The sequence below is a fragment of the Anser anser genome (assembly GCF_964211835.1).
Source record: "Anser anser genome assembly, chromosome: 11".
Taxonomy (NCBI): Eukaryota; Metazoa; Chordata; class Aves; order Anseriformes; family Anatidae; genus Anser; species Anser anser.
Genome location: NC_139732.1, coordinates 24,263,572 through 24,286,690, shown reverse-complemented (window position 1 = coordinate 24,286,690; position 23,119 = coordinate 24,263,572). Strand labels below are relative to the sequence as shown.

General features: G+C 43.1%; 1 protein-coding gene across 3 annotated transcripts in view; it reads right to left on the bottom strand.

The window, feature by feature from the left end:
* Nucleotides 1-21,975, bottom strand: part of AP1G1 (adaptor related protein complex 1 subunit gamma 1) — a 43,685-nt gene extending 21,710 nt beyond the window's left edge. For 2 of the 3 annotated variants that reach the window (XM_083794917.1, XM_083794918.1), the window contains exons 1-6: nt 21,681-21,975; nt 11,484-11,687; nt 6,277-6,401; nt 3,346-3,487; nt 2,027-2,123; nt 1,127-1,203 (exon numbers count right to left, since the gene is read on the bottom strand). In XM_083794917.1, coding sequence (XP_083651043.1) covers nt 1,127-1,203; nt 2,027-2,123; nt 3,346-3,487; nt 6,277-6,401; nt 11,484-11,684 — 642 coding nt within the window. In that variant the 5' untranslated portion in view covers nt 11,685-11,687; nt 21,681-21,975. Of the gene's footprint in view, nt 1-1,126; nt 1,204-2,026; nt 2,124-3,345; nt 3,488-6,276; nt 6,402-11,483; nt 11,688-16,055; nt 21,123-21,680 lie in introns of those variants that run through there. The other variant, XM_083794919.1, reaches the window with a different exon arrangement.
* Between the last annotated feature and the right edge of the window lie 1,144 nt (nt 21,976-23,119).

The window sequence follows — 23,119 nt, the reverse complement described above, 5'->3', positions numbered from 1 at the left end:
AGACAGATTAATGTTATACCATTCACAGCATAAACAACCAAAGAGATAGCTAGAAAAAGGGTGTACCTCAAACCTACATTCTGTGGACTCAGCTCTTCTTTTACCAGTAAGACTAACATTTTAACTGAGCAGTTAGTAGCAGGAATGGCTACCTCCAAAGTGTTCCTAGTCCCACTTTCACTTTCAATACTGCTCTGTTGTATGCACCTGGACCAAGGGAAGATGCATGCCAAAGTGCTAAGATGCATCAAAGGATGCACTGTTTGAAATCCCTAATGATATAGACAAACCAAGGAAGTACAGTAAACTGGGCATGCAAATAAATAACCTCCCTTGAGACACTTCAGAAGAGCAATTGGACACTTCCGCTTATCAACTTCATTCAATTTCTACTTTGACCACAACTCAGAATGACAAAAATCAATGAAATTTTCAGATGTCCTTTCATTGGTAGTCTTTATTATGGCAATAATACTGTACAGCAAAGCAATGTAAGGAAGTTTGTGCTAAGAGGATAAAAAGAAGTAAACATTCCTAATCAGAGCAGGAGGAATGATGTTGACTCTCAAAACCCTCAAGTGAAAATGGAAAATGATGTAATACAGCACGCACCAGAGATGAGGTATCTACAGAACTAGAACTTTCATAGGTATTTTTGACCTGAGCTTGTAGCATTGTGTAGCAGTGGTTAAGGCATTCAAGTGTCTAAGCCTTAGTTTTTCTTATTTGCTTCTTTATGTTTAATACATATGCAATTCCTGATGACACTATGAAATTAGCTACAAAGAGTTAAAAAAAAACAAACAAAACGCTAACAGAGCATCAGTCAAAGGAGAGACTGTAACTAACTTCAGGGTGAGTTTCATACTGCAAGTTCTTAAGAGTGAGGTTTTATAACTTACCCCCTTCTTGAAGGGGACTAGTGCTAGACACCCAAAATTCCCAATATTTTTCTTATTTTGATAACAAGCAGACAATACCATCTATTTCTTCACCTAAATTGTTTTAAGGATTTTATTTTAAAAAGGCGCACATTGCTTTCACTTCGGAAAACTAATAAGAAGTACTTCTCAAAAACAAAAAGCCATGAATACTAATTCTGCAATGTCATCAAATTCACACTTACCTTTCTAAAGTGTGCAAGCATGTCTGGACTTCTCTCACACATCTCCGTGAGGAGGACTACTGATGTGTGTAAAACACCTAAAAACCAGGAAAAAATATCTGCATTTTACAATTTCATTGGCTCCAGACAAGTGACAAAAATCATAAAGAAATGACAACAAATGATATAAAACATCCTCCTCTTAAATCTAACACGTCCCCAAAAGATACTTGAACTTGCAGCTGTGCCCAAGAGAAAGTCGATAGCAATGTGCTTGTCTTAGAGCAGCAGCTAAAGGTCAAAAGAGGAAACAAGCTGTCCTTGCACATTGCTTACAGAAACCTGCATATTAAATATATCGTTAGATAGTAACAAACATGCTAACAAAAGATCTGAGATGGGCAAAAACATTTTGATTGCATTCATTGTACGTGTTGGGTTCCTCATGTTTCCTGATTTCCTCTTCTGATTTGGGTACTCTAGCCAGGCTTATGTGGTCTCAGCTAGGCCTTCCTTAGAAAGTCTTCAAAACTCAGTCTGGGAGACACACAAAAAGCTAAAAACAAAACAACAACAACAACAGAAACAAACCAACCAACCAAAAAACAGAAAAAACACACACACTTTGAAGTCCCTTTAGGCAGTGTGCTGGATAAAAGTCACAAGCTTTCCCACTCCACCCACTCTGAAGTGGGTCAAAAACAGTGAAAGTGTTCTTTCATCATCCATGCCATGTAAAGTCCTGCTAATTACCAGTCATACGTCCCTGCCTTCTGAATGACATATGCTTTCGCTGCATACCAGGGGGATGAAACAAATGGAAAATACATCTCAAAAGTTCGCTCCAAACTAAAGGCTTCAGTAGCAAGTGTGGCACCTGCAAACAATGGCATAGCCTTGCTAAGCAGGCTCAGACATTACCATGGTTCTTCTCATTCAGCAAGTTTTTGGTGGCTGGCAGGAACATCTCCATAAGTTCAGGCACCTTTCGGATAACATGAACAGCGCACAATGCTGCCTGTATAGGAAAAACAGTTCAGTTAGTACACAGTAAAATGACAAAGACATTTTGAGAACATCTAGCACAGTAGGAATTATCACAAATTTCATTGTATACACAGACTTGGAAAGTTTACAGTATATTTTTCCATCTCTCTGCTACAAGTGATACTAAACAGCATTACAGAAAAGAGTTCAAGAAAACTTTCACAGTTGAGAAGGAAACAAAACCAGCACTAAGCTGCAATGTAATACTTGCAGCTAAAAATTAGCTAAAAATACTAATTTATAAGTTATTCATTTCAGAAGCTATATTAACTGCAAAGCAGCCCTGTATTTAATAAGGCTACTTCAGTCTATCTTAATGTTATGAAGGGAGAAGATAATGCATTGGAAGCAAATAACAAAATTTATGTCAAATTTATGGCTCCTTTTCTTTCCCTTGAATATCATCTCCTTCCCCACAAAACAATTTCCTCCTTCAGGTAACAGGTTCTATGAAAAAAAAAAAACAACACAGTATATAACAAGCTTGCCTACTTAATCTACAGTACAGAAGCAACCGTACTCTAGAATAGAAGACACTTGTTTTTTTTTTTTTGCAATTGCTTGATAATCAAGTGCACTGGCTGCCTCTTCCCAGAATACAACAATACCTCTTAGCATTGCTTTCTCTCCTAAAATCTCATTGCTGCCCCTGCGCTCCCTCCAAGACATAATAATGAAATAAATTTAAAAGAACAAGGCTGATTACATTTTGCAGATGTTTTGTCCCACTTGCTAAGGAAGTTAGACATTTTCTAATTGTTTGACCATTTCAAGTCCTTAACCTGTCATATCTGATCTAATCTCCAGTAGTACCTAATAGGTTCAAATCTTCAGATATTAATCTGCACTATTAACAATATACTTACTAATAATGGACTTATCTGATAACATATTGAAATAAAACTGATGACTAGAAGTCTAGGGTTAATGCCTGTGAACAGGCAGGCACTTGCATTATAATCAATAACCTTAAGGTAAAGAGTATGAAATTAGAAACAAATGCCTCATCTGTTGGAGGCTTGACTTCTAGAGGCTTACACATTCCTGCTACGCAGAGACAGGGATTTGGCCTCTGCCTATCTCACACACTGGGAAATACTCAGCCAGTGCTACAAGCTGCCTAGTATTCCAGTTATAAGCAAGGTATCCCATCAAACTTGAGTTTTAATCTGTAACAAAGTATTCAAAAGTACCTTCTTCCTAAGATAGGAGTTGGAAGTTTTGAGGAGCTTTTCCACCTCTCCCGCAAGGTCTCTGCACATTTCCGAGGAGCCCATGCAGCCAAGGGTGCAGAGTGCCAGCCCCTGCACATATTGCGTGCTATGATTAAGGTCACTGTAAGGGAAAATAAAAAAACTCAATCAGCATGCAAACAGCCTGAACATGGAAAAAAGGGCATCAACTTATAGTCATTTAGCCATCTGCACACATGAAAAAGGCCTCCAAATTCTCAGCTACTTGGGAGTACGAGTTAGGAGCAACATAAGCTTGGAGTGCATGTACCATAGGGTTTTCTATTACTTATAGGTAGAATTCTCAAAGGTAGATTTGGGTAAAACTATCAGGCGGACATAAGAGGGAAGATGACACAGAACTCCATTAAAGCTTCTACAGTAAATAAAAAACTTTGTAGTTTGCAAACAGAAAAGAACCTAACATCAAGCACAGCCCTGCAGTGACTTCGCAGGCTGTTCCAGTTTAACCGTGTTCCTGGACAGGCTTCAGCTTCTGTTTTTTGTTTATGCGCACATCGTTATGTAGTTTCTGTGCCTTAAGTTTTTGGTGTAGTTTGCCTTGCATGTAATGTCTTTTAATTCTAACTGCCCTTCCTCCCTCCCTTTTATTGGGCTATTAGGACTAACGAATGATGAGTTGTAAAGCTTCATATGGATCTGGTCACAAAATAAAATCTTAAAGGGTAAGAAACAATACATATGCCCTTAATATGCTAAGCTTAGCATAAATTCCTATTTCGTATTATACTAAGACTTATACACTGAGCACAAATACTAAATGCGAATCCTGTTTTTTCTGATTTACAAACCAAACAACGTATAAAAATATATGTAAAATATTCTCCACCCTGAGCTAGGAAAAAAAACAACACAAAAACAAAAAATACCATTACTCACACAGCTTATAAATAATCTATATAGTAATTTTGTTAAACAATCCTAACTCTTCATATGCCAATGGAAGATGCACATGCAGTCAATAAATGAAGCCACCTTTCAGTAGACACTATTTATGAGGTCATCCACCAATGTCACACCAAGTACAAGACAATGTGGCTTCCACATGGAAATCCCAACAGCTTTTAAAACTGATTTCTAACCACTTTTCCAAACTACTTGGTATTCATGTCACCATAGTGCCCAGGATTCATTCACAAATGATGAAAAATGAAGAAAGTAAAAATAAGTTTCCTGGTTTGGGAAGCAAGTTGGGGATTGCATGATGGGAGAGCAGGGGAAGGGAGTGGTATGTAACCAAAAGCGCACAACATGCAGAAAAGCAAGAGAGCATTCTGTTCCTAACATCAAGTTATGGCAACATGCAGATGCAAAAGCAGATAACATGCCATTAAACGTGTTGATTTTTGTTTCCTTCCTTTAACAAGTTTTTGGCAGCTATATATACTTGTGCATATAGCAAGGATGTGCTTCAAAGGTGCTCACTTGTTTGCATTGAAAATCTAGGTCTTGCTATAAGACAGTGATAAAAGCAAGACAAATAATGGTAGTTATGGAAGCCAAAGAAGAAAGTGATAGACAACCCACTGAGGTGGTGCGAAGCTGTCTATCGGTTTCATTGAGCTTCAGTCTGGCCCATTTCAAACTCACTGCACCCTTACCACGCATTTATTTCAACATAAACTATCAAAAAATGTATTAACCACAACCAAGAAAGGTGTTAACCTAGCAGCCTAGTTCTAATGGAAGAATCTCACAAGTACAACGTTCCAATGAAAAAGTATTTGACCAAATGTCTCTTTCCTGGACACTAGTAGATTCTCAGGCCCACAGCTTTGTCAAGTTTATTTTCAAGTACTTTGAGGCCACAGCCTAATTGATCAATCTCATCAGTGCTTTACTTGCTATTACCTGAGAAGATTATGTTCTAAAAGTAAACAATAAATATAGGCACACCACACAAAACCAAGCATGCATTTGGATAAATCAGCTAGACCCCAGTTGTTCCGCTCCTGCCCCCATCCATCTTGAAAAGCAATATCTGTCATTGGAAACACATCAACTCTCATTTACTAAACTATAATAAAAAGCAATCCTGGTTTAGTAATATCTTGCTGGGAGGAAAAAAATTAAAAGAAAAAAAATCCTTATTTTCCATCCCCTCTTGCCTAATTTCAGCAAGATACCAAGCAGACTGCACATTCCAAGTTGCTGCCTTGCTTGCAAGGAAAATCATTCATCAGCACTGTTAGGTCAACCCGAAAGAAAAGGCAGCATACACAGCCTTGATCTTTGAAGTCAGAAAAAACCCAACTCTTCAGAATTCATTAAGTAAACACAACAACATGGCTGCAGAAACAGATATGATTTTGTAACACTGGATGGCCAGTCTTGTCCATAATGTTTTAGTAGCATTATAAAAAAATCAAATCAGTATATAAGAGGTGTGGGGACCTTCAGTTATGCTGCACTACTAGCTGTTTGTCTGACTCTTTCCTACTGCAAATTGGGAGAGAATTAAGTTTACAGACATGGAAGAGACTTCTTTAAAACACGAGGCTGTCTGCACTGGCCAAACAGCTTATTGTGATCATTACATATTCCTGATTTTATTTATCTTAAGATGACCTCAAGAGTAACATGTATTACCATTCTAAAACAGTAGCTACATCAAGTATGGTTTGCCCTATGTACCTCTTCAGGACCAATGCAAGTTTGTATTCTCTTCCCTCTAAGGAACCTAGAGGGAATCATCCAATTCAGTACAAAACCAGAACAGTCTTTTACAGTCAGCAGTACACAATAGATTGAAGGAACCAGTTTTGTAACACAATGGAAAAAAAACCTAAAGTACTCAAAATATCAGGGGTGTACTTTCAGATTCTGAAGCCTCAAAGCATGTGTTGATGGAGAGAGAGCTGGTACCCTTACTTCTTGATGCAATTGGTCATAAGAAGATGGACATCCTGTCTCTCATCCAGCAGCAACATGGCACCTAAATACCCAATGCGCTTGTCTGTGAATTTCTGAGAGGCAATGAGCTTGAGGCACTCCAACTGGAAGAAAAAAAAAGAAAAAGAATTAGCTTAAACTACTACTCAGCTAGAGGAGAAAGTTTGATGTTTACTGATTTAGGTCTCTGATAATGCGTTTTAAAAATTAAACATTTTATTCTCATTTTGGTGATATGGAAAACAAGCAAACAAACAACAAAAAAAAAAAAGGTTGAATGACTTCCCAGCAAGGCAGCAACAAAATCAGTAGGTCCTGTATCTTGAAGTAACCAGACATTAATGACCTTCCATGACCTCAGATATACCAGACAAGTGGGGTCAGAGCACAAAAGTGAAAAATAACACATTTAGAGACAAGAGATCCATCAATTAAAAATATATAAATAATTAAAAAAGCAAAAAACAAAGTTCTGGAAATCCAGAGGATGGGTCATGTTTGATATGCACTGGAAATTTTTAGCACTTCAATGGATATATATCTGCCTATCAGAGAGAGGATCAACACTCTGTTAAGCTGTCAAAAACAAATTTGATGATTATACTGTAACTAAGTAGCTAGCTAGGTAAACCTTGGATACAGTCAGAGAGAGCAGTTACAGAACAGCATAAAAACTTAACTATCTGAACCTCTAAGGTTTAACTAAAATCATATGCATTGCAGCACTACAAGCTTCCCTTTTGCCACGTAGAAATGTGCCAGCTGTGTTTAAAAGCATAAAGGAGATTCCTTAGATAACATGCAAAACCATCACTTGCACTCAGCTGACTTCAGAATTTGTTAAGCAATTTTTAAGCTTTGCCTTTTCTTAAAGCACAAATACAGACTTTCTGACATGACTGCACTAAAGTATCTTTCTCTAACAGATGATTAGCCAGGTATAATCCAGTCTCTAGTTTCCAGACAAAATAGCAGAAATGGCTTCTCAGAGCAAGTAAGAAACCTATCCTCTCACAAACACATCCCATAAGGCCATTTAACAGATTAGCTGGGGCAGGAAGTAAGCATACACAACGGATGTACGGAAGGGATCAAAGTTTCCAAAAGGTTTGTTGTAAAGGACATGAAGGGGGCATGCACAGGCAAAAATACGAGGCAGCGTGAAAAGGTTTTCATGGACCTTAGCTACAGGGAAGCTTGAACATGGCAACAGAGCACAGGTGCGATGCAAGAAGCATACAGACATCAAGAGGGTAAAGTTGTACAGGATGCTGAAAATCTGGTAAGAAAATTTTAAACTGAAGTGGCAGAGAGAATAAATGCTATGGTCTAGCCCTAAATTCTCACAACTGCACAGAACCAGAACATACAGCTCAACTATGCAAGAGGTAGCCACACATGAACCAGCCAGCTAGTGGTTTGTGACAAGCCAGTAAGAAAAAACTTGAGAGAAACTGAGTTCAGTTTGCTAGGTTTAACTTAGCTGAAGATCTAGAATAAAAAAATACCTCTGAATAGTAACATCAGTCATCCAAAAAGAGAACTGAACTCACGTGAACAGACAAGATCAACCAGGCACAGAACACTACATATTTACCTCTTATCTTTCCAGTGTTTTCTGTAAGAAAATAACGCATCTCTGAACCAACATTCTTTCCATGGTTTACAAGATGCTGTCTTATACAAGTCTCAGCAAATAGAACTGATGGCCTCTAATCTACAGTGTAACAGCTAAGAAAGGTAGAAGACAAACAACTAAGGACAAGCAAAAGGAAAAAAACGACTGCACATCAATGACTGATACTTTCAGTACTTCTGAATTTGAATGATATTAATGAAATTTACCCTGTGAAAAGCTGACAAGCTCACTTCAATTGTGTACAGATACATGCAAACTGGCTTCATTGAAGCTCTTACTAGGTTTAATTAGTGGAACAAGTCTTTATGCCACTATAACCACTTCACTCAAAGGAACAACAATTAAAGTTTGCTACATCGTTACTGTAACAGATACATCAGTAAAGCCTGATATGTAGAGAGGTATATAGCCAGACTACGACTCACAGAAGTTTTTACTGACACAGATGATCTTCAGACCAGAATTCTTTTGCAAGTGGAAATAATACATATGTATTTTTAAAGTAATTTGACCATTTGTCCAGGATGTCTGGCTGCCTGATACCTTCTAATCTTACACAAATGACTTCTGCATATGCTCAAAAGACAGTTTGCCATGTAGTGCATCCCAGCATGCACTGGCTAAATATAGCGCTCACGCCCATATTTCTGTACAAGATTTCCTGGGTCACAGTTGAGAAATCCTGTCTTGGAAAAAAGGAAGTGAATGGCTGATCTACTTCTGACACATTCTCTAACGTCTCTTTTATTACTGGTTACCTCATCCACACCACTAGCTGTATTGGGTTTAGCTGGCAAGGTTTTGGTAGCGAGGGGCTGCAGGGGTGGCCTCTGTGAGCAGTGTCCAGAAGCTGCCCCATGTTAGATAAGGGCCAGTTTCAGCTGGCTCCAAAGGACCCGCTGCTGCTCAGAGCCGAGCCAATAAGCAATGCTGTCTGAGCCTCTGTAAGAGCATATTTAAGAAAAGGAAAAGAACAAAACCTGCTGCACAACAGCAGCTGGAAGAGCAAGGAGTGAGAAGCAGCCCTGCAGCCCCCAAGGTCAGTGCAGCAGGAGGTGCTCCAGGCATGCAGCACAAGTTCCCCTGCGGCCTGTGGAGAGGCCCCTGGTGGAGCAGGCTGTCCCCCTGCACCCATAGGTCCCACACGGAGCAGATCTCCACGCTGCAGCCCGTGGAGGAGCCCCCGGTGGAGCAGGTGGATGTGGCCTGGAGGAGGCTGCGGCCCATGGAGAGCCCCCGCAGGAGCAGGCCCCGGGCCGGAGCTGCAGCCCGTGGAGAGGAGCCCACGCAGGAGCAGGGGTCTGGGGGGAGCTGCCGCCCGTGGGGGACCCGTGCTGGAGCAGTTTGCTCCTGGGGGATGGACCCCGTGGTACAGAGCCATGTGGGAGCAGTTCTTGAAGAGCTGCTGCCTGTGGGAAGCCCACAGAGGATCAATTCGGGAAGGACTCCATGCTGGAGCAGGGGCAGAGAGTGGCCGTGAAGGAGCAGCAGAGAAGAAGTATCAGGGACTGAACGCAGCTCCCACTCCCCGTTCCCCTGCACCTCTTGGGGGTAGGAGCTGGAAGAAGGTGGATTGGGGGAAGTTTTTTTTTTTAGTGAGTTCCGTTCCCCCCCACTCCCGCGCTCTAGTTTGTTAGTAATAGGTAATAAATTTCATTAATCTCCCTACACTGAGTCTGTTTTGCCTGTCACAATAATTGTTGAGTGATCTCCCCATCCTTATTCTCAACCCTTGAGCCCTTTCCATCCTATTTTCTCCCCCTTTCCCTTTGAGGAGGAAAAGGGAGAGCGCGGTTGTGGTGGAACTCAGCTGCCCAGCTGAGTAAAACCATCACACTAGCTGAAGTCAGATACCTGCTTTCATCTTTAAGGCAGACATGGGTCTAACAGTCTGTGGCTCTCCTGTTTTTCATCAAAACATATTTCCTACTCATTTATCCTGTCACTCTCAGAAACTTCTTGTCTATAATGCTGGACTGCCTATCTACAAGATTCTACTGCTGGAACAGCATCTGCCTTCAACAGTTTCCCAACCCAGTCAAACTTCTTGCTATTGAGAAAGAATGGAGATCATATACGCCACCTACACAACATCAGTACTTTGAAAGATTCCTTCCAGTTATAAGCACTGAGGACACGTTCTCAGCCTTGGGCCCTATAACTTCCTGAAAGTGCAAATTACAAACTGTATGAGAAACAAGGCTATAGAATGGATGATTCTGTCCCCAGAACAGTCCGCATAAATGTTTGAGATGTAGCAACACCAGCAATGAAAGATATAACCTGTTTTATCCTTTCTCCACTGAGACCAAAGAGGCAATTTACCATTACCAAAAAGCAGAAATTGAAGAATTACTAATCACCCACACACAGGATTAAATACTTGAGTAACAATGCAAAATAATTAAAATAAAATTTAAATATACTCCTAAAAACAGATTGAGTGTAAAAATTCTTGATAATGCTTATCAGTATTTTTATTATTATTATTGGAGCTCTTAGTTTCTTAACATTTTTGACAGGACGTTTCTCTCTCAGACCAGGGAACCCTGCCATATGTAGTACTAAGAACAGGATAATTCACTTGCTCTGACGCAACAACTCTTTATCCTGTGGGAAGAACCCAACGATATATAGTAAGAGAACTCATCTTAAACTCAAAGCACAGCCCAGACTTGCTCTTTAACAATAAGACTATTTGAAATTTGATTTCTGTGGTTTGAGTTCATTGCTTTAGTGAGACATGTGGATCAGTCAGTCCAATCGCGAATGTGTAGACTGAGGACATGAAGGTACTTTAAGGACTACAGCGATCCGCAATTTGACTGCCTTCTTACTTAGCTTGATGGAAGGCCTAGATTAGACTATGACTAACAGAATGCTTACCAACTTCTGAGAAAAATGGACTATGCCCCAAAGACTAAGCAAAGTTCAACCTGAAGAACATTTTGTAGATCAAGAATTCCATCTTCCTGTCTCCCTTTTTCAAAATCTGACTGAGAAACAGTGTGTCAAAAATAAGCCAAGAGAGTAGGAAAACCCATACTGGCTTTCTCCAAGTCACTTCAGTAAGATGGGGATAAGGAACACCGATTTCTTATTTCTGGCAACAGACCAGCTATTATCTTCCTAGAACAGATTGTTTTAGAAGTATAACAATATAGAAACTCCTTGGAAGCATCTGGTAATTTCCAGAGACAGAACTTTGACGTGCCATTTTGAACCCATCTACAAATAGCCATACTGGACTATGGTTTAAGAACTACTGCTCTGCAGAAACACGGGCAATGAGGAGCGCACAGCCTGGCAAAGTCAGACCAACCCTAAGCTTCATAACAAAATATGTAAGGACAGGTTCCAAACAGCAAATGTCTATAACACAGTCAAAACTAACTAATGCAGATTCAGAACGTGAGTGAAAACAAACATCAAAACGTCTCAAAGCAAAACTGCAGCTAGGAATGCTCCAATTTAGTCAATACACCCAAAATACATAAAGCATACTGGTATACGCACATAGCACAGCAAGCATCAAAGACTAACCTACCTGTCCGAAATGTGCAGGGTATCCCAGCATGTGCATATACAGCAGCTTTGCCACATTTCTGCATCGGTATGTGTTATCTTCCTCTCGGAAGGATGATCGGATAGCAGCACACTCCTTTTGAATCATCTCACGCTCTTCTGCCTGGGTTCTTGCTGTCCGGATGGTCCGGATCAGCTCCCGCAGTCTGATGGGGGCTGGCATCCTCTGGGAGGAGCAAGAAAGATATCTGTAAGCCTTCTTCTACTGTATCTGATGACTTAATAGTTGTCTCATAGTTTAACATAAAGTTTTCTTTCGTCCCCTACAATTATATAAATGAAAGAATTGAGAAAATACAGGCTGCTTCAGCAGTATGGTTAAAAGTAAACTTGAAAAACAGAAGAATTTATTGTATCTTCCAGGAATATACATTCTCGCAATGTTTTTGAAGTAGCTGTCAAGTGAACAAAAACATGACTCCTGATCTGAAACAGGCAGAAATGGTAGGCAAGGTATGCTCTCATGTTCACATCTTCTTACTCTCCCCCAGGGAAGTTGGGCTCAAAGAGAATTAATCACAAAAATCGTGACAACTTGAGACAGAAATTCTTTGCAAAAAGCAATGCTATTTATTAACTTGCACAACATTTCAGATAGGTGTTTCAAATAGCCAGGCTTCAAAAGTCCTGTGGACTTGTGTCATGCACACTTAATACTTTGAGTGGTGGAATGCAGCAGAAAAAGCTGATGGAAGAGCAATCCTATCTGTGCGGATATATTTCGGAATCAGGTCGACACTGTCCCTTTATTAGACAACAGCCAGAACAATCCTTTCTAAAACAAGCCTGTCACTGTATGAAGGAGACTGCGGAAGAAAGACACATTCTACACGAACTTCAAGTAGTTTCACTTCACCATATGGAATAGTGATGGTCCCATCTGACCTAGAGAACAATTTATTCTCTTGAATATTCTTCAAGAGAAGAATTACTCTCAAACGGAAGCCAAACTTTAAAACTACGTTATGTACAACAGTGCTGCACACAACCTTTCAGAGGTAGCTATGCCGTCGTATTTATTTGCATAAAATCTCTTCTACTTTGCTCCCTCTTATTTTCCTAGTGATGTGTGACACTCAGTTTGAGGTTGTGGTTGCTACAAAGTGCTCAGCTGGTGTTTTTCATGTACCAGTCTATTAAATGCCCAAATCTCTTTCCTGGGTGGCAACACTCTGGTTAGAGTCCATCATTTTTAAGCCTGGATTCACCTCCTACCCCCACCCTCACCCCTCAATATACTTCTCAGATATTTTGATATAGCATGCTTTTGTTAGAAAACCGGGGAGAAATTAATAAAAAATAAAAGCACTACTGCAGGCACATTCCTCTGCAGTCTACAGGTAGTAGTTTCATAATTGTTAAGATGACTTTTGAGCAGGCTTATGCTGAAAGAGGTGCTCGATTCCACTCCTTCCATCGTTCTACCCACAGCTTTCCTGGGACATGGCACACCAGATAAGGCAACCTGTGCATCTAAAAAACAGCTTGCTATTTTCCTTTCAACAGAAGCAATCTTCAAACAAAACAGTTTGACTTGTGCTGACACAAGGCAATGAGAAGATACAGCAACAGGAGATCTGAGATGGAGCAGGGAAGAGGTGAAGCGCTCCCTCCTGCAGTAAGCAACGCAACTGAAGCGCAGACCCACGATGAGGCTTTAGATCTTGAACTACTGTTCCTGAAAATACAGGGAACGGCTAGTACAGGTTAAAATCACGGGGGTTTTGCTTGTCAGCTTTAAGCAGAGACTTCTTTGCAAACTTTCTGAAACCCTATCATACGGTCTGCAAACAAAATTAAGTTTGGTATTATTTGCTTTGATACCACAGGTCCTGTTGCTTTCACACTACATTTGAAGGGATTATAAATTGCGCAACACTGGTTTGCCCTGCCTGTGACTTGTTAACAGCAGCGCTGTTTTCCTGGCCTGTGCCCAACAAACACCTGTGGTAGGCATGTCTATGGAGGGCTTCAGCACATCATTGTCGGTCTGGCCCTGTATGTCAAAGTAAAACAACAGACAGCCGAAATCATTTAAGCCAATGGAACAGCACCGAATGAAGATACCACACTTCCAAAGCAGACCTTTATAAGAACCTTTATTTTGCATCCTTCGCCAGTCTAAGGCAGGACTTCCTACCTCACTGAGGCAGCAGAGAAAATGAAATCAAACAGCGGCGATCTGGTATGATGTCACACTGTCCTCATCCATTCACCAAAAGAAATGTATAACCTATACTTACAAGTGCCCTTACATAAACAATCAACATACCACACTGTAAAGATTATTTTTCCTCCTCATATCACAACAGCAGTAAAACAATGAACCAGCGTTTCAGAAAGCAAAGAAACGAAGAATAAGAGTTTTACTCAGATTACAGCCAATTAAAAGGTTACCTCCTTTTTTCATCTAGTTGTGTAATATACTAATATGCTGTTACTACAGACACAGTCCAATCCAAACTATTTCCTAAGAGCAATTCTATCTCTCACACACATCCTGCCTGATAAGGAGAGAGCGATTCAGAAGTGCTCACAAGGAGGACAGTATGAAGGGCAAAAGATGAAGCTATGATTTATTTTCCAACATTTAGAACTTCTGTATTTGTGCTGCAACTTCACAACCATACTTCTTTTTTAATCAATAATTTAGCATTTTTAAATATATCTTTCAATTATTTCCGTAAAAAGAAAAAAAAAAGCTTTTTCACACTCCCATCTACAAAAAATACTCTCTCTCTCTCTCTCTCTCTCTCACAAGAGAGAATCACTTCACACTTACTCTTTGGGGGTTGAGCTACTTTTCTGTGCACACTCTTTTTTTTAAGCATTTCAATGCATAGTAATTGCCATGCAATATAACAGGTTGGCTTCCTCCTCCCTCCCTATAAGAAAGGCTTTTCTTACTACCAAGAAATTCTCACAACAGGCATTTTTTTTTCCACCCTCAACTGTAAGTTTAAGACTCTGTTGCATGCCAATAAACTGGGAATCTCATATAAGTTTCAGAAATTTCAGGCAAGTATATACAGCAGTTACTGCAGTCTTTAAGAGATTTAGGACATGAGAATACTTAAATTCAGAAGTATTCCAGAACAGATTAATATTTACCATTATCAACCATTCCAAAGCCTATTATAATGCTAACAAACCTTTAATGTGACACACCTTGGGTAATTCCTGCTGAATTTCTACTAAGCATGACTGTATACAAGACACAATGTGCATACACCCAAACAGTTTAAGCAACACGGTGAAGCTTACTAACAGAGTGCATGATCAAATATGTGTTGTCCTCTATTGATGCAGAACAGGGCATAAAGGGGAGATGGCAGAGAACAAGAGCCAACCATGCCAGGTAAGGCATGAAACAGATCTAACCCAGTTTCCTGTCTCAGTACGGGAAGCAGCAGGTGCATAGGGGAAGTAACAGAGAGAGGGTGTCTCCTCAATACCTTAATAGCTGCTGAATGAAAGAAACAGGGATGTCTAAGCAGAAACTTTTGTGTCCTGCTTGTTCATCTCTTCCAGCACTCAAAGATGAGCAACACATGCCCCTTGGTCATCAAGCAAAGATCCACAGCTTGCAGGGCCAGAAAAGCTAATCATCCTAAATCCAAGTCATCTGAACCAGCAAACCAAGTTTTGTGCAGGTATCACAAGACTGACAAAATGTCATTCAGAATCAGTTTTGTTCCCTTCCCCTCCCCCCCCCCCTTTCTCCCCAGACTCATTTAGCTTTTTGAGGACCATATATGTTTTTCTACTCGGAACGGTGACCCAATAAGTCACCAACAACAATTCTTGTACAATCCCAAATTCCTCTGGATGACTCCTGTCCAAGGGGCAGGCTGTAACTTAATAGTTAAGCCCACAATGCTAGGACTTGAATGTAGTAAGAAGCATGACTGCAAAACATTAGCACATATTTTGCAGGCTTGATGGAAAAAAAAATAATCGGAAGAGCTAGAATGAAGCAACAAGGTTACATGGATATTCCCTCCAGGATGGAAAACACCTAATTCACACAAGATAGCAACTGCTCTGCATGTAATATATCTAATCAGCATGCACTCTCAGGCATACAGGTAAGGAGACAAAAGAAACACTACTAAGAGAGAGAGAGAGAGAGAGAGAAGACTGCTCTGGCTCCCTTTTCTTGTTCCTTTCAAGAAGTATACATAAACATCCTCTCCCTTTAGTCAAATCACCTCTGAGCATTATTTGTATATTAGTTTTCCAGGATTGTGAGAGGTTGCAGAACAATAGGAAACAAACATTGTTCCACGTACACACTGCCAAGCAATCCGTGACTAGAACCTGAGCACAGTGACAAGCAGTAACAGCTAGGTAGGCATGGGGCCTCCTGGGCTCCATGGTTACACAGCTAGCACCCGAGGAAGCAGCAGCATAATAAAAAGCACAAAGAGTGAAAGAGGACTCCAACAAGCCCCCCAAAATGATTTATTGCCAAATACTTTTGATTTCCCTGATCATATGAATGAAGTATGGACAACACGCAGCATAACCATACCATGGCCCTGCCAAGGCAGTGGAACCTTCCGACATCAAAATTCCACCGGGACTTGACATACAGATTTCACTAAAGGAAGGAATTAGGGGCATGCATTAATAACCTGTTTATTGATGAGAGATAAAACAAAAAGAATACTGACAATCCACAAAATCAAAATACAAATAGGATTAAACAACATAGAACTTAGAAGAACTAAAACACATAAGAAGCAATCTACCAATTTTGACTATATAATTTGTCTTGAAATTAGAATCTTGAAATTCACACTATGAACCATGCAAAAGATTAAGGTAAGTCAGCTTGAGGTGACAACTACGAAGCTATCAAATAAACTGCCATGAACAATGAGATTTTAGAGACCTCTATATTACAAAAATGCATTTTATTGCACTAGATGACTAACAGAGAGGAAACCATATCACCTGGTAACAGCAAACCTGAAGTATAATTTTAGCTGGTTAAACACAGATTAGAACTTCCTTCAGAGTAGCAGGTCTTGTTTTTCAGGATTAGCTAACATTTTTCCCCTGGTACAGGCACACGTTTTTATTCTTTCATATCAACATAAATGACAATGCAATTTTTAAAAGCAATCACCTCTTTCCTCATTTTGTTTACAGTAGTAGTACTCCTTGGCCATTTCTTTGCTACCTACAAGCTCTAGAAATCAGGGCTGGTCCCTGAATACCTGGAAAAAACCCTAGCAGTTAAGTTTACAATATCTGGTATGATCAACAGAATTTTTCTACCTCATCAAGTCTGCTTTATCCTTCTTATTTTGAAGGCATTAGTCTTTAGTATAGCCTACTATCAAGAAGATCAGAGCCTCCTAAAAAGTTCCCAAAAAAGTTAGACGCTTAACTCAATTAGCTCCAATGGTTAGGCGGTTGGTGTCTAGGTTCCTTGAAACATTTTTTTTCCTCTCTCTGGATCTTATAAAAGGTGTTAACTCAGGGATTCTCCTCCCTCTCCAACTCACGAATTCTTCCCCTGAACGAACTAATGAAGAAGGTATTCTTTCTTCATGCAACTTATTCTTAGTAAACTATCCAAAAGCAAAAATAAATCGTTAACCAGGAAAACAAAAATCATACTGTATTGAAAACATATAGTTTTAGTCTAAATTATGTCTCTAAACAGGTATTTTCTCCCATCTTGTTGTCTTTTACTAGTTAAGTTTGTGTTGTTTAAAATTTGAAGATTTTATTTAAGAAGCCATTACTCCAAAAGTATTTAAGTATAAAACCTTGATAAAAACCTCCCTGAGAATACAATAACATTCAAATACAACTGTTCACCAAATAACCTTTTATATTTGCAAGCAGCACACGATACAACCGAAGTCCCACATGTAAAATGTTCAAGTGCTTCAGTCAAGCTACATTCAACTATCAGGAACTGCAACATAAAGACTTACGATCCTTAAACATGCAATTGAGTTGAGACCTGCCCCTGTGTAATCCATTCAGAAATGTTAGCCTATGTCTTAAAAAAACTCTTTGAATGTATTAATGAAATCTTAAAAAAAAAAAAAAAAAACACACAGCACCGCTTAAGAACTTGTTTAGGACAAAATATCAGACATGTTTTTAAATTCCATTGTTATTTCGCCTTGAATTCTGGAAACAAAGACATGAAACCCATTGAGGCTCATTGAATTATTTATAGAATGGCTCTCCTGTTTGGGGAAAATAGCCTAAGTTTTCAATTCAAATAAGGTGCATACAATTTACAGGAAAATCTATAACTGAGTATTTCTGACCTTGGTTCATCCTAAAAAGCAGTCCAAGACTGTAGAAGTATACGTTTTCAAACAGATCTAAAACATACATAATAAGTTGCTCTGTCCCAACTCATCTATAAGCAATCACGCTCCTAAAAAAAAGAAAAAAACACACAACCCACCCAAACCAAACAGCTTTTAGGAAGTTACATAATTAAAGCCTGACCCAACTCCAACTGAAATCAGTAACAGAATTCCCCTTCTTGCTTCAGTAGAACTGAATCAAGCCTCCTGAACACAAAAAGAAAGCATAAGATATATCTAGACTGTATGAAGGGAATAACTGCAATGGTTATCCACAAAATACCGATAGCCTGAACTCCACAGCACTACGAGCAGGCTTCACGCTACTATGAGATACTTAAAACAAAAAAGCGCACACACACACTGACAGTAAAAACAGAATTAAACACTACAAATAGAGATCAAGCTGGGGGTGGGGGTTGACTGGTGTATAGTTCAGTGTTATCAATATTTATATGGAAAACATTAAAACACCTAACCAAGCAGCACTGTCAACATCACTAAGGACAAAGGCAACACAAGAGAGTTAAGAGATAAGCAGCCAACCATACAACATTCGAAGGGAAAAGTAATCTCTCTTGAGAAAAAGCTATTTAATAAAACAGAGGGAACTAATAAGTCAAAAATAAGCAACATCAGGAAACCAGTAATAAATTAAGGCAGAGGGTGGTTTGATACAGTATGACAATACATGGCATCAGTATTACTTTGCACTGTACAAAGATAGCTTGGAGAAAAAAAATTGGTCAAGTATGCAAAATATGCCTTAAAAACAAGAGCTTAAAAGCAGTCTGAGGGGCAGCGAGGGTTCCATGTCCAGGTGCATTTAAAGAACAGGAAGCGTATCGTGAGTGTAACAGAGGCGGGTGGCAGGAGAGGACAGTGACAGAAGAGACCTACAGTTTGAAAGGATCCTGTAACTCACCGGGCTGCACACAGCACTACTTCTCTTTGTTTCCTGCAGCTACACCCAACGACAGAATTTAGTAAGACTGGGAAAACACTTCTGATGAAGCTCCCGTTCCTGCACAATGGTACAAATACACCAAACCGCACAATTCCTGAACTGGCTTAAAAGGATGCACTGAGCTTTCAATCATTGTAAATATTAGCCTCTAACACTTATCAAATAAACAGAGAAAATGTTTTCTTAAGAACATAATTAATGAAGCATTGGAAGAAGAGTTAGCACATCTACACAGCTGATCAGCATGACAGACAGGATTTTTTATTTCAGATTTCCTGGCTTCTGTTTTCATCCTTCAATCACCTCTGACCCACATACACTACGCCTTCGTATTTCTTACCTGCTTCTAGATTCTTATTTTTAAGTAATCTGGTTATTTTATTTCCTTGCAGAGTTAAAATTAAAAAAAAAAAAAAACCACAACAAAAAACACCTGCTTGCTACTACCTTGCAACAAAAACACACGTCTTGCTTTGTCTTGGTAAAGCCTAATGAAAAATTAGACACATTTTTTCCATGCATTAACACAACTTTGCAGTATCGCCAGGTAACTTCGGCCATGTCCTAGAAGTTCTTATCTTGTATTTTACCTACAGCATCTCTTCCAAACATCAGAGGCTAACCTTACTACTAGTAGCAATATTAGCAGAGATTTGCTTGCACTCTCCTTCTTTTTTTTGAGTAACATCCTCATCATGTATTCACTTACTGACTCCAAAGCTCTCATCAAATAATGAAATGCTACTACCACGATAGATCAGATTGTTTTCCTCAGAAAACACCTGAGTATCATCTAGAACAAATTAATATCGCTTTCAGTCAGAAGAGTTTGCCCTTTTGGTAAACCAAAAAAATCAAACAGCCCATCTCTGAAACAGTCTGAAGTTACACACATTGCCAACTCAAAAATAAAAGTAAATATTAATGCAAAAGAGGCACTTTACTGAACATGAGCAACTTCAGAAGCAATTAAAATTTTTATTAGCCCTTATACTTGGAAAGGCAACTTTCCAAATCTGAACTACATTAATTAGTGCACAGTCTGTCTGCATGCCTAAGAACAGACATCTTCAGTTCCTCTGCTGCTGTTGACAACCGTTTTATTCCACAAATAAACTTACTGATCTCATTAGCTTACAACGATGAGAATTCAGAACTCTGTATGCAAAAGAAGCTATCGAGAATCGGAACATTAACCTCCTTGACTCGTTGGCCAGGACACTGCAAACAAGGATACCAAAGGACCTCTCTACTCTTATCACAGCGCCATTAGAAAAAAAAGTCAGATTTGCAGTCACAGGAACAAAGGAAGAGACTGCCCTTCTATCAAAAAAAGGAGGGAACCTGAAAGCTATCTTATGCACAGGGGACAAGAAAGCTGATTCCCTCACAACACAGACTTTCTTTCCCCTTCCCAACTCACGGGAATTTAAATACCTTCCCCTCCTTCTCTCATCATGGAAGAAACGAGGGGATCACGCTGCAATCTGTCTCAGAAAAACAAAGTCTCTTGCCTTCATTCAGCTCTCACATATCCAAGAAAGTTTTCAAATCACATGCCAAAAAACAGACTAGGCAAAAGGAAAAAAATTGGCAGTAAAACAGCACACGCAAATAAACAAAGGAAAAAACAAAGTATAGTTTAGAAAAAGGGGGGAGAAAAGCAAAAGGGCATAAAAAAAGAACCAGATATACACTATTGAGTAGAATAAGAACAGGAAAAAAAAAGAAACTAAACAACTCAATCTGTCATTTTAAATGCGAGATGCAAGGGGTTATATGCAGAGAAAAATATGCATGTTTTACTTTGTTTAAGCTACTGTGTGTCAAATGTACTTTCTGGTATTGCACGAGAAATGCCACCCCTCCAAAGGGGTTCCACTGGAACTCCGTACCTTTCCGTTAAGGCTTCAAGTATCAGAAACTAACGTACATCACCACGCATTTAAAAGCATCGCTTGCCACGTAATAAAATGTACAAGCATTTCGTTCACAAACTTTCAAAACAATGCCTACTAGTAGAAAAAATCACAGTTTGTCTTACAGTTTGTGAGAGTAGAAAGAGAGAGAACTCCAGCCTTGAGAAAGGGACTTGAAACTGTCTCTAAACTGATTTCTGAGTAATGGTAGACAATGCTAAGACAAACCCGAAGCTGAAATTTACTGAAAATGCTTTTGGCCAGAAACCATAGACTTCTGCCTCCACGAAAATCCACACATCTGCAACACAACGTGCAAACACTTTAAAAATTACAATCTCCCTGTAAAGCTCTGGGCAGCTGCGCAGCACAGGCAATAAAACGCCAAGGAAAGACAGATCCAAACACACAAACTACTTTTTGGACGCTAAGGCCCTCCAGCGTGAACAAGGCGAGGCAACATTTCCTCCTGGCAGGACTCGCGCAGCGGGCCCGTGCTCCCCGCTTCGGGAAAGGCCGCGCAGGTTCCCGAGCCCCCGGAGCAGGGCCGGGGCCAGCGGGCAGAGCCCCGCCGGCCGCGTCTCGTCAGCGGGCCGAGGCCCGAGCCCGCCGGAGGCGCGCCCCTTCGCCGCGGGAGCCAGCCCTGAGCGCCCGGGGCCGGAGCCGAGCGGGGCCGGCGCCGCCGGGCAGGGACAGAGGGCGCGGGCGGGTGGGCAGCGAGGCGCCGCGCCGGCGGAGGCCGCGGGAGGGCATCGGGCGGCCTCCTCCCGCGGACAGCCCCGGGAGGCCGCGGAGCGACCCGGGGGCAGCGCCGCGGGGCCCGGCGGCGGCACGCGCGGTCCCCGGGCTCCCGCGGGCCGCGGCGACGGAGCCCCGGGCCGGCCGCCGCCGCGAGGAGGGGCGCGGGCGGGCGGCGCGGCCCCACTCACCGGGCCGGTGCCTGCAGCGGAGGAAGCGGCGGCGGCAGGAGCCGGGCATTCAAAATGGCGGCGGCGCGGCCTCAGCACCGATACCGCAGGCGGAGGGATCCGCGCGCCAGCACGCTCCCCTCGGCCTCCCGGCCTCGACCAGCGCCAGGCTGGGGGCACGACCGCGGCCGCCGCGACGGGAAAGGCGCCGGGACGGCACGAGACGGGCGGCGGCGGGGCGGAGGGGGCGTCCCGCACTACTTTCCTTGGCGGAAGCACACGCGTGCCGGCTCTACGAGCGGCGCTGCGTTGCGCCGTGGCAGTCACTGATGACGTCACGCGCGGGGCGGGCCCCCGCGGCGAGCGCTGCCCCGAGGTGCGGCCGGGCGGGTCGCGCCGCCCGCCGACAGGGTTCCGCGGCGCCTCGCGGCACGGGGGGCGGTCACCGCGAGCGCGGCGGGCCGCAGCCGGGTGCCGGCCGCCCGCGGCGGGAGCGGGTCGGGCCGGGGACCCCGGCAGCTGCCGGCGGCTCGCCCCCTGCGGGCCCAGGTTACCGAAGCCGTGCGCGGCGGCCGGCGGGGCGAGGAGGAGCGCTCCGAGCCGGCCGGCGGAACTGCGCGTCCGCGTTAGGGCCCGGCCCGGCCCGGCACTCCCGGTGCGGCGGCGAAAAGCCGTCCCGCGGCCCGCGAGGTAGCGGCAGGGCCCGGGAACGGCGCGGGCCCGGTTTCCAACTCCTCCGGGGACGGGGGGGGGGGATCGGCGGCAGCAGCCCCCCGGGAGGCGCGGGGCAGGCGCTGCGCGGGGCCCAGGCGCGGCGGCCCGGAGCCGGGTCCGAGCTGCGGAGCCGGGGCGCTGAGCGCGTGACGGCAGGGGAAGGAGCCTCAAGAGGGGCCCCGGAGCTGGCCCTCGCTCCAGCCCGGCCTTTCCGTCCGCACGTCCCGGGACCCTCTGTCCCCGCCCCCAGTAAACGCCGGGAAGCGACAAGCGGGGCCCGCTGGCGACGAGGCGAGCGGGAACCCGCCTGCAGCGCGCGGGACGGGACCGCCGCGGGTGCTCCCGCACACAGAGCGCGGCGGGGCGGCGGCGGGGGGCGCCCTGTGAGGAGCCGCGCCGCCGGCTCCCCGCAGACGAGGCCAGGCAGGGGGCGGTGAGCCGCCGCTCCCGGCTGCTGCCCTGCAGGAGCGCGCCCCGGGCGCGAGGGACGGCCGGGGCCCCGCGCTGCGCCGCGAGGCCGCCCTCAGAGCGCCCGCTCCGCTCTCGGGCCGCCGCTGCCCCGCGCGGGGCCGCCCGCAGCTCCCGGCCCTGGAGGCCCCCGCGCTGGGCTCCCCCGCTCCGCCGGCAGCGACCCGCCCCGCCTCCCCCCGCCGGCCGGGCCGGGCCGGGCCGGGCCGCCAGCCGTCGCCGCGGCAACGGGCTCTGCGGGCGGCGTCCGCGCCGCGCTCCCGGCCGCCGGTGAGGCG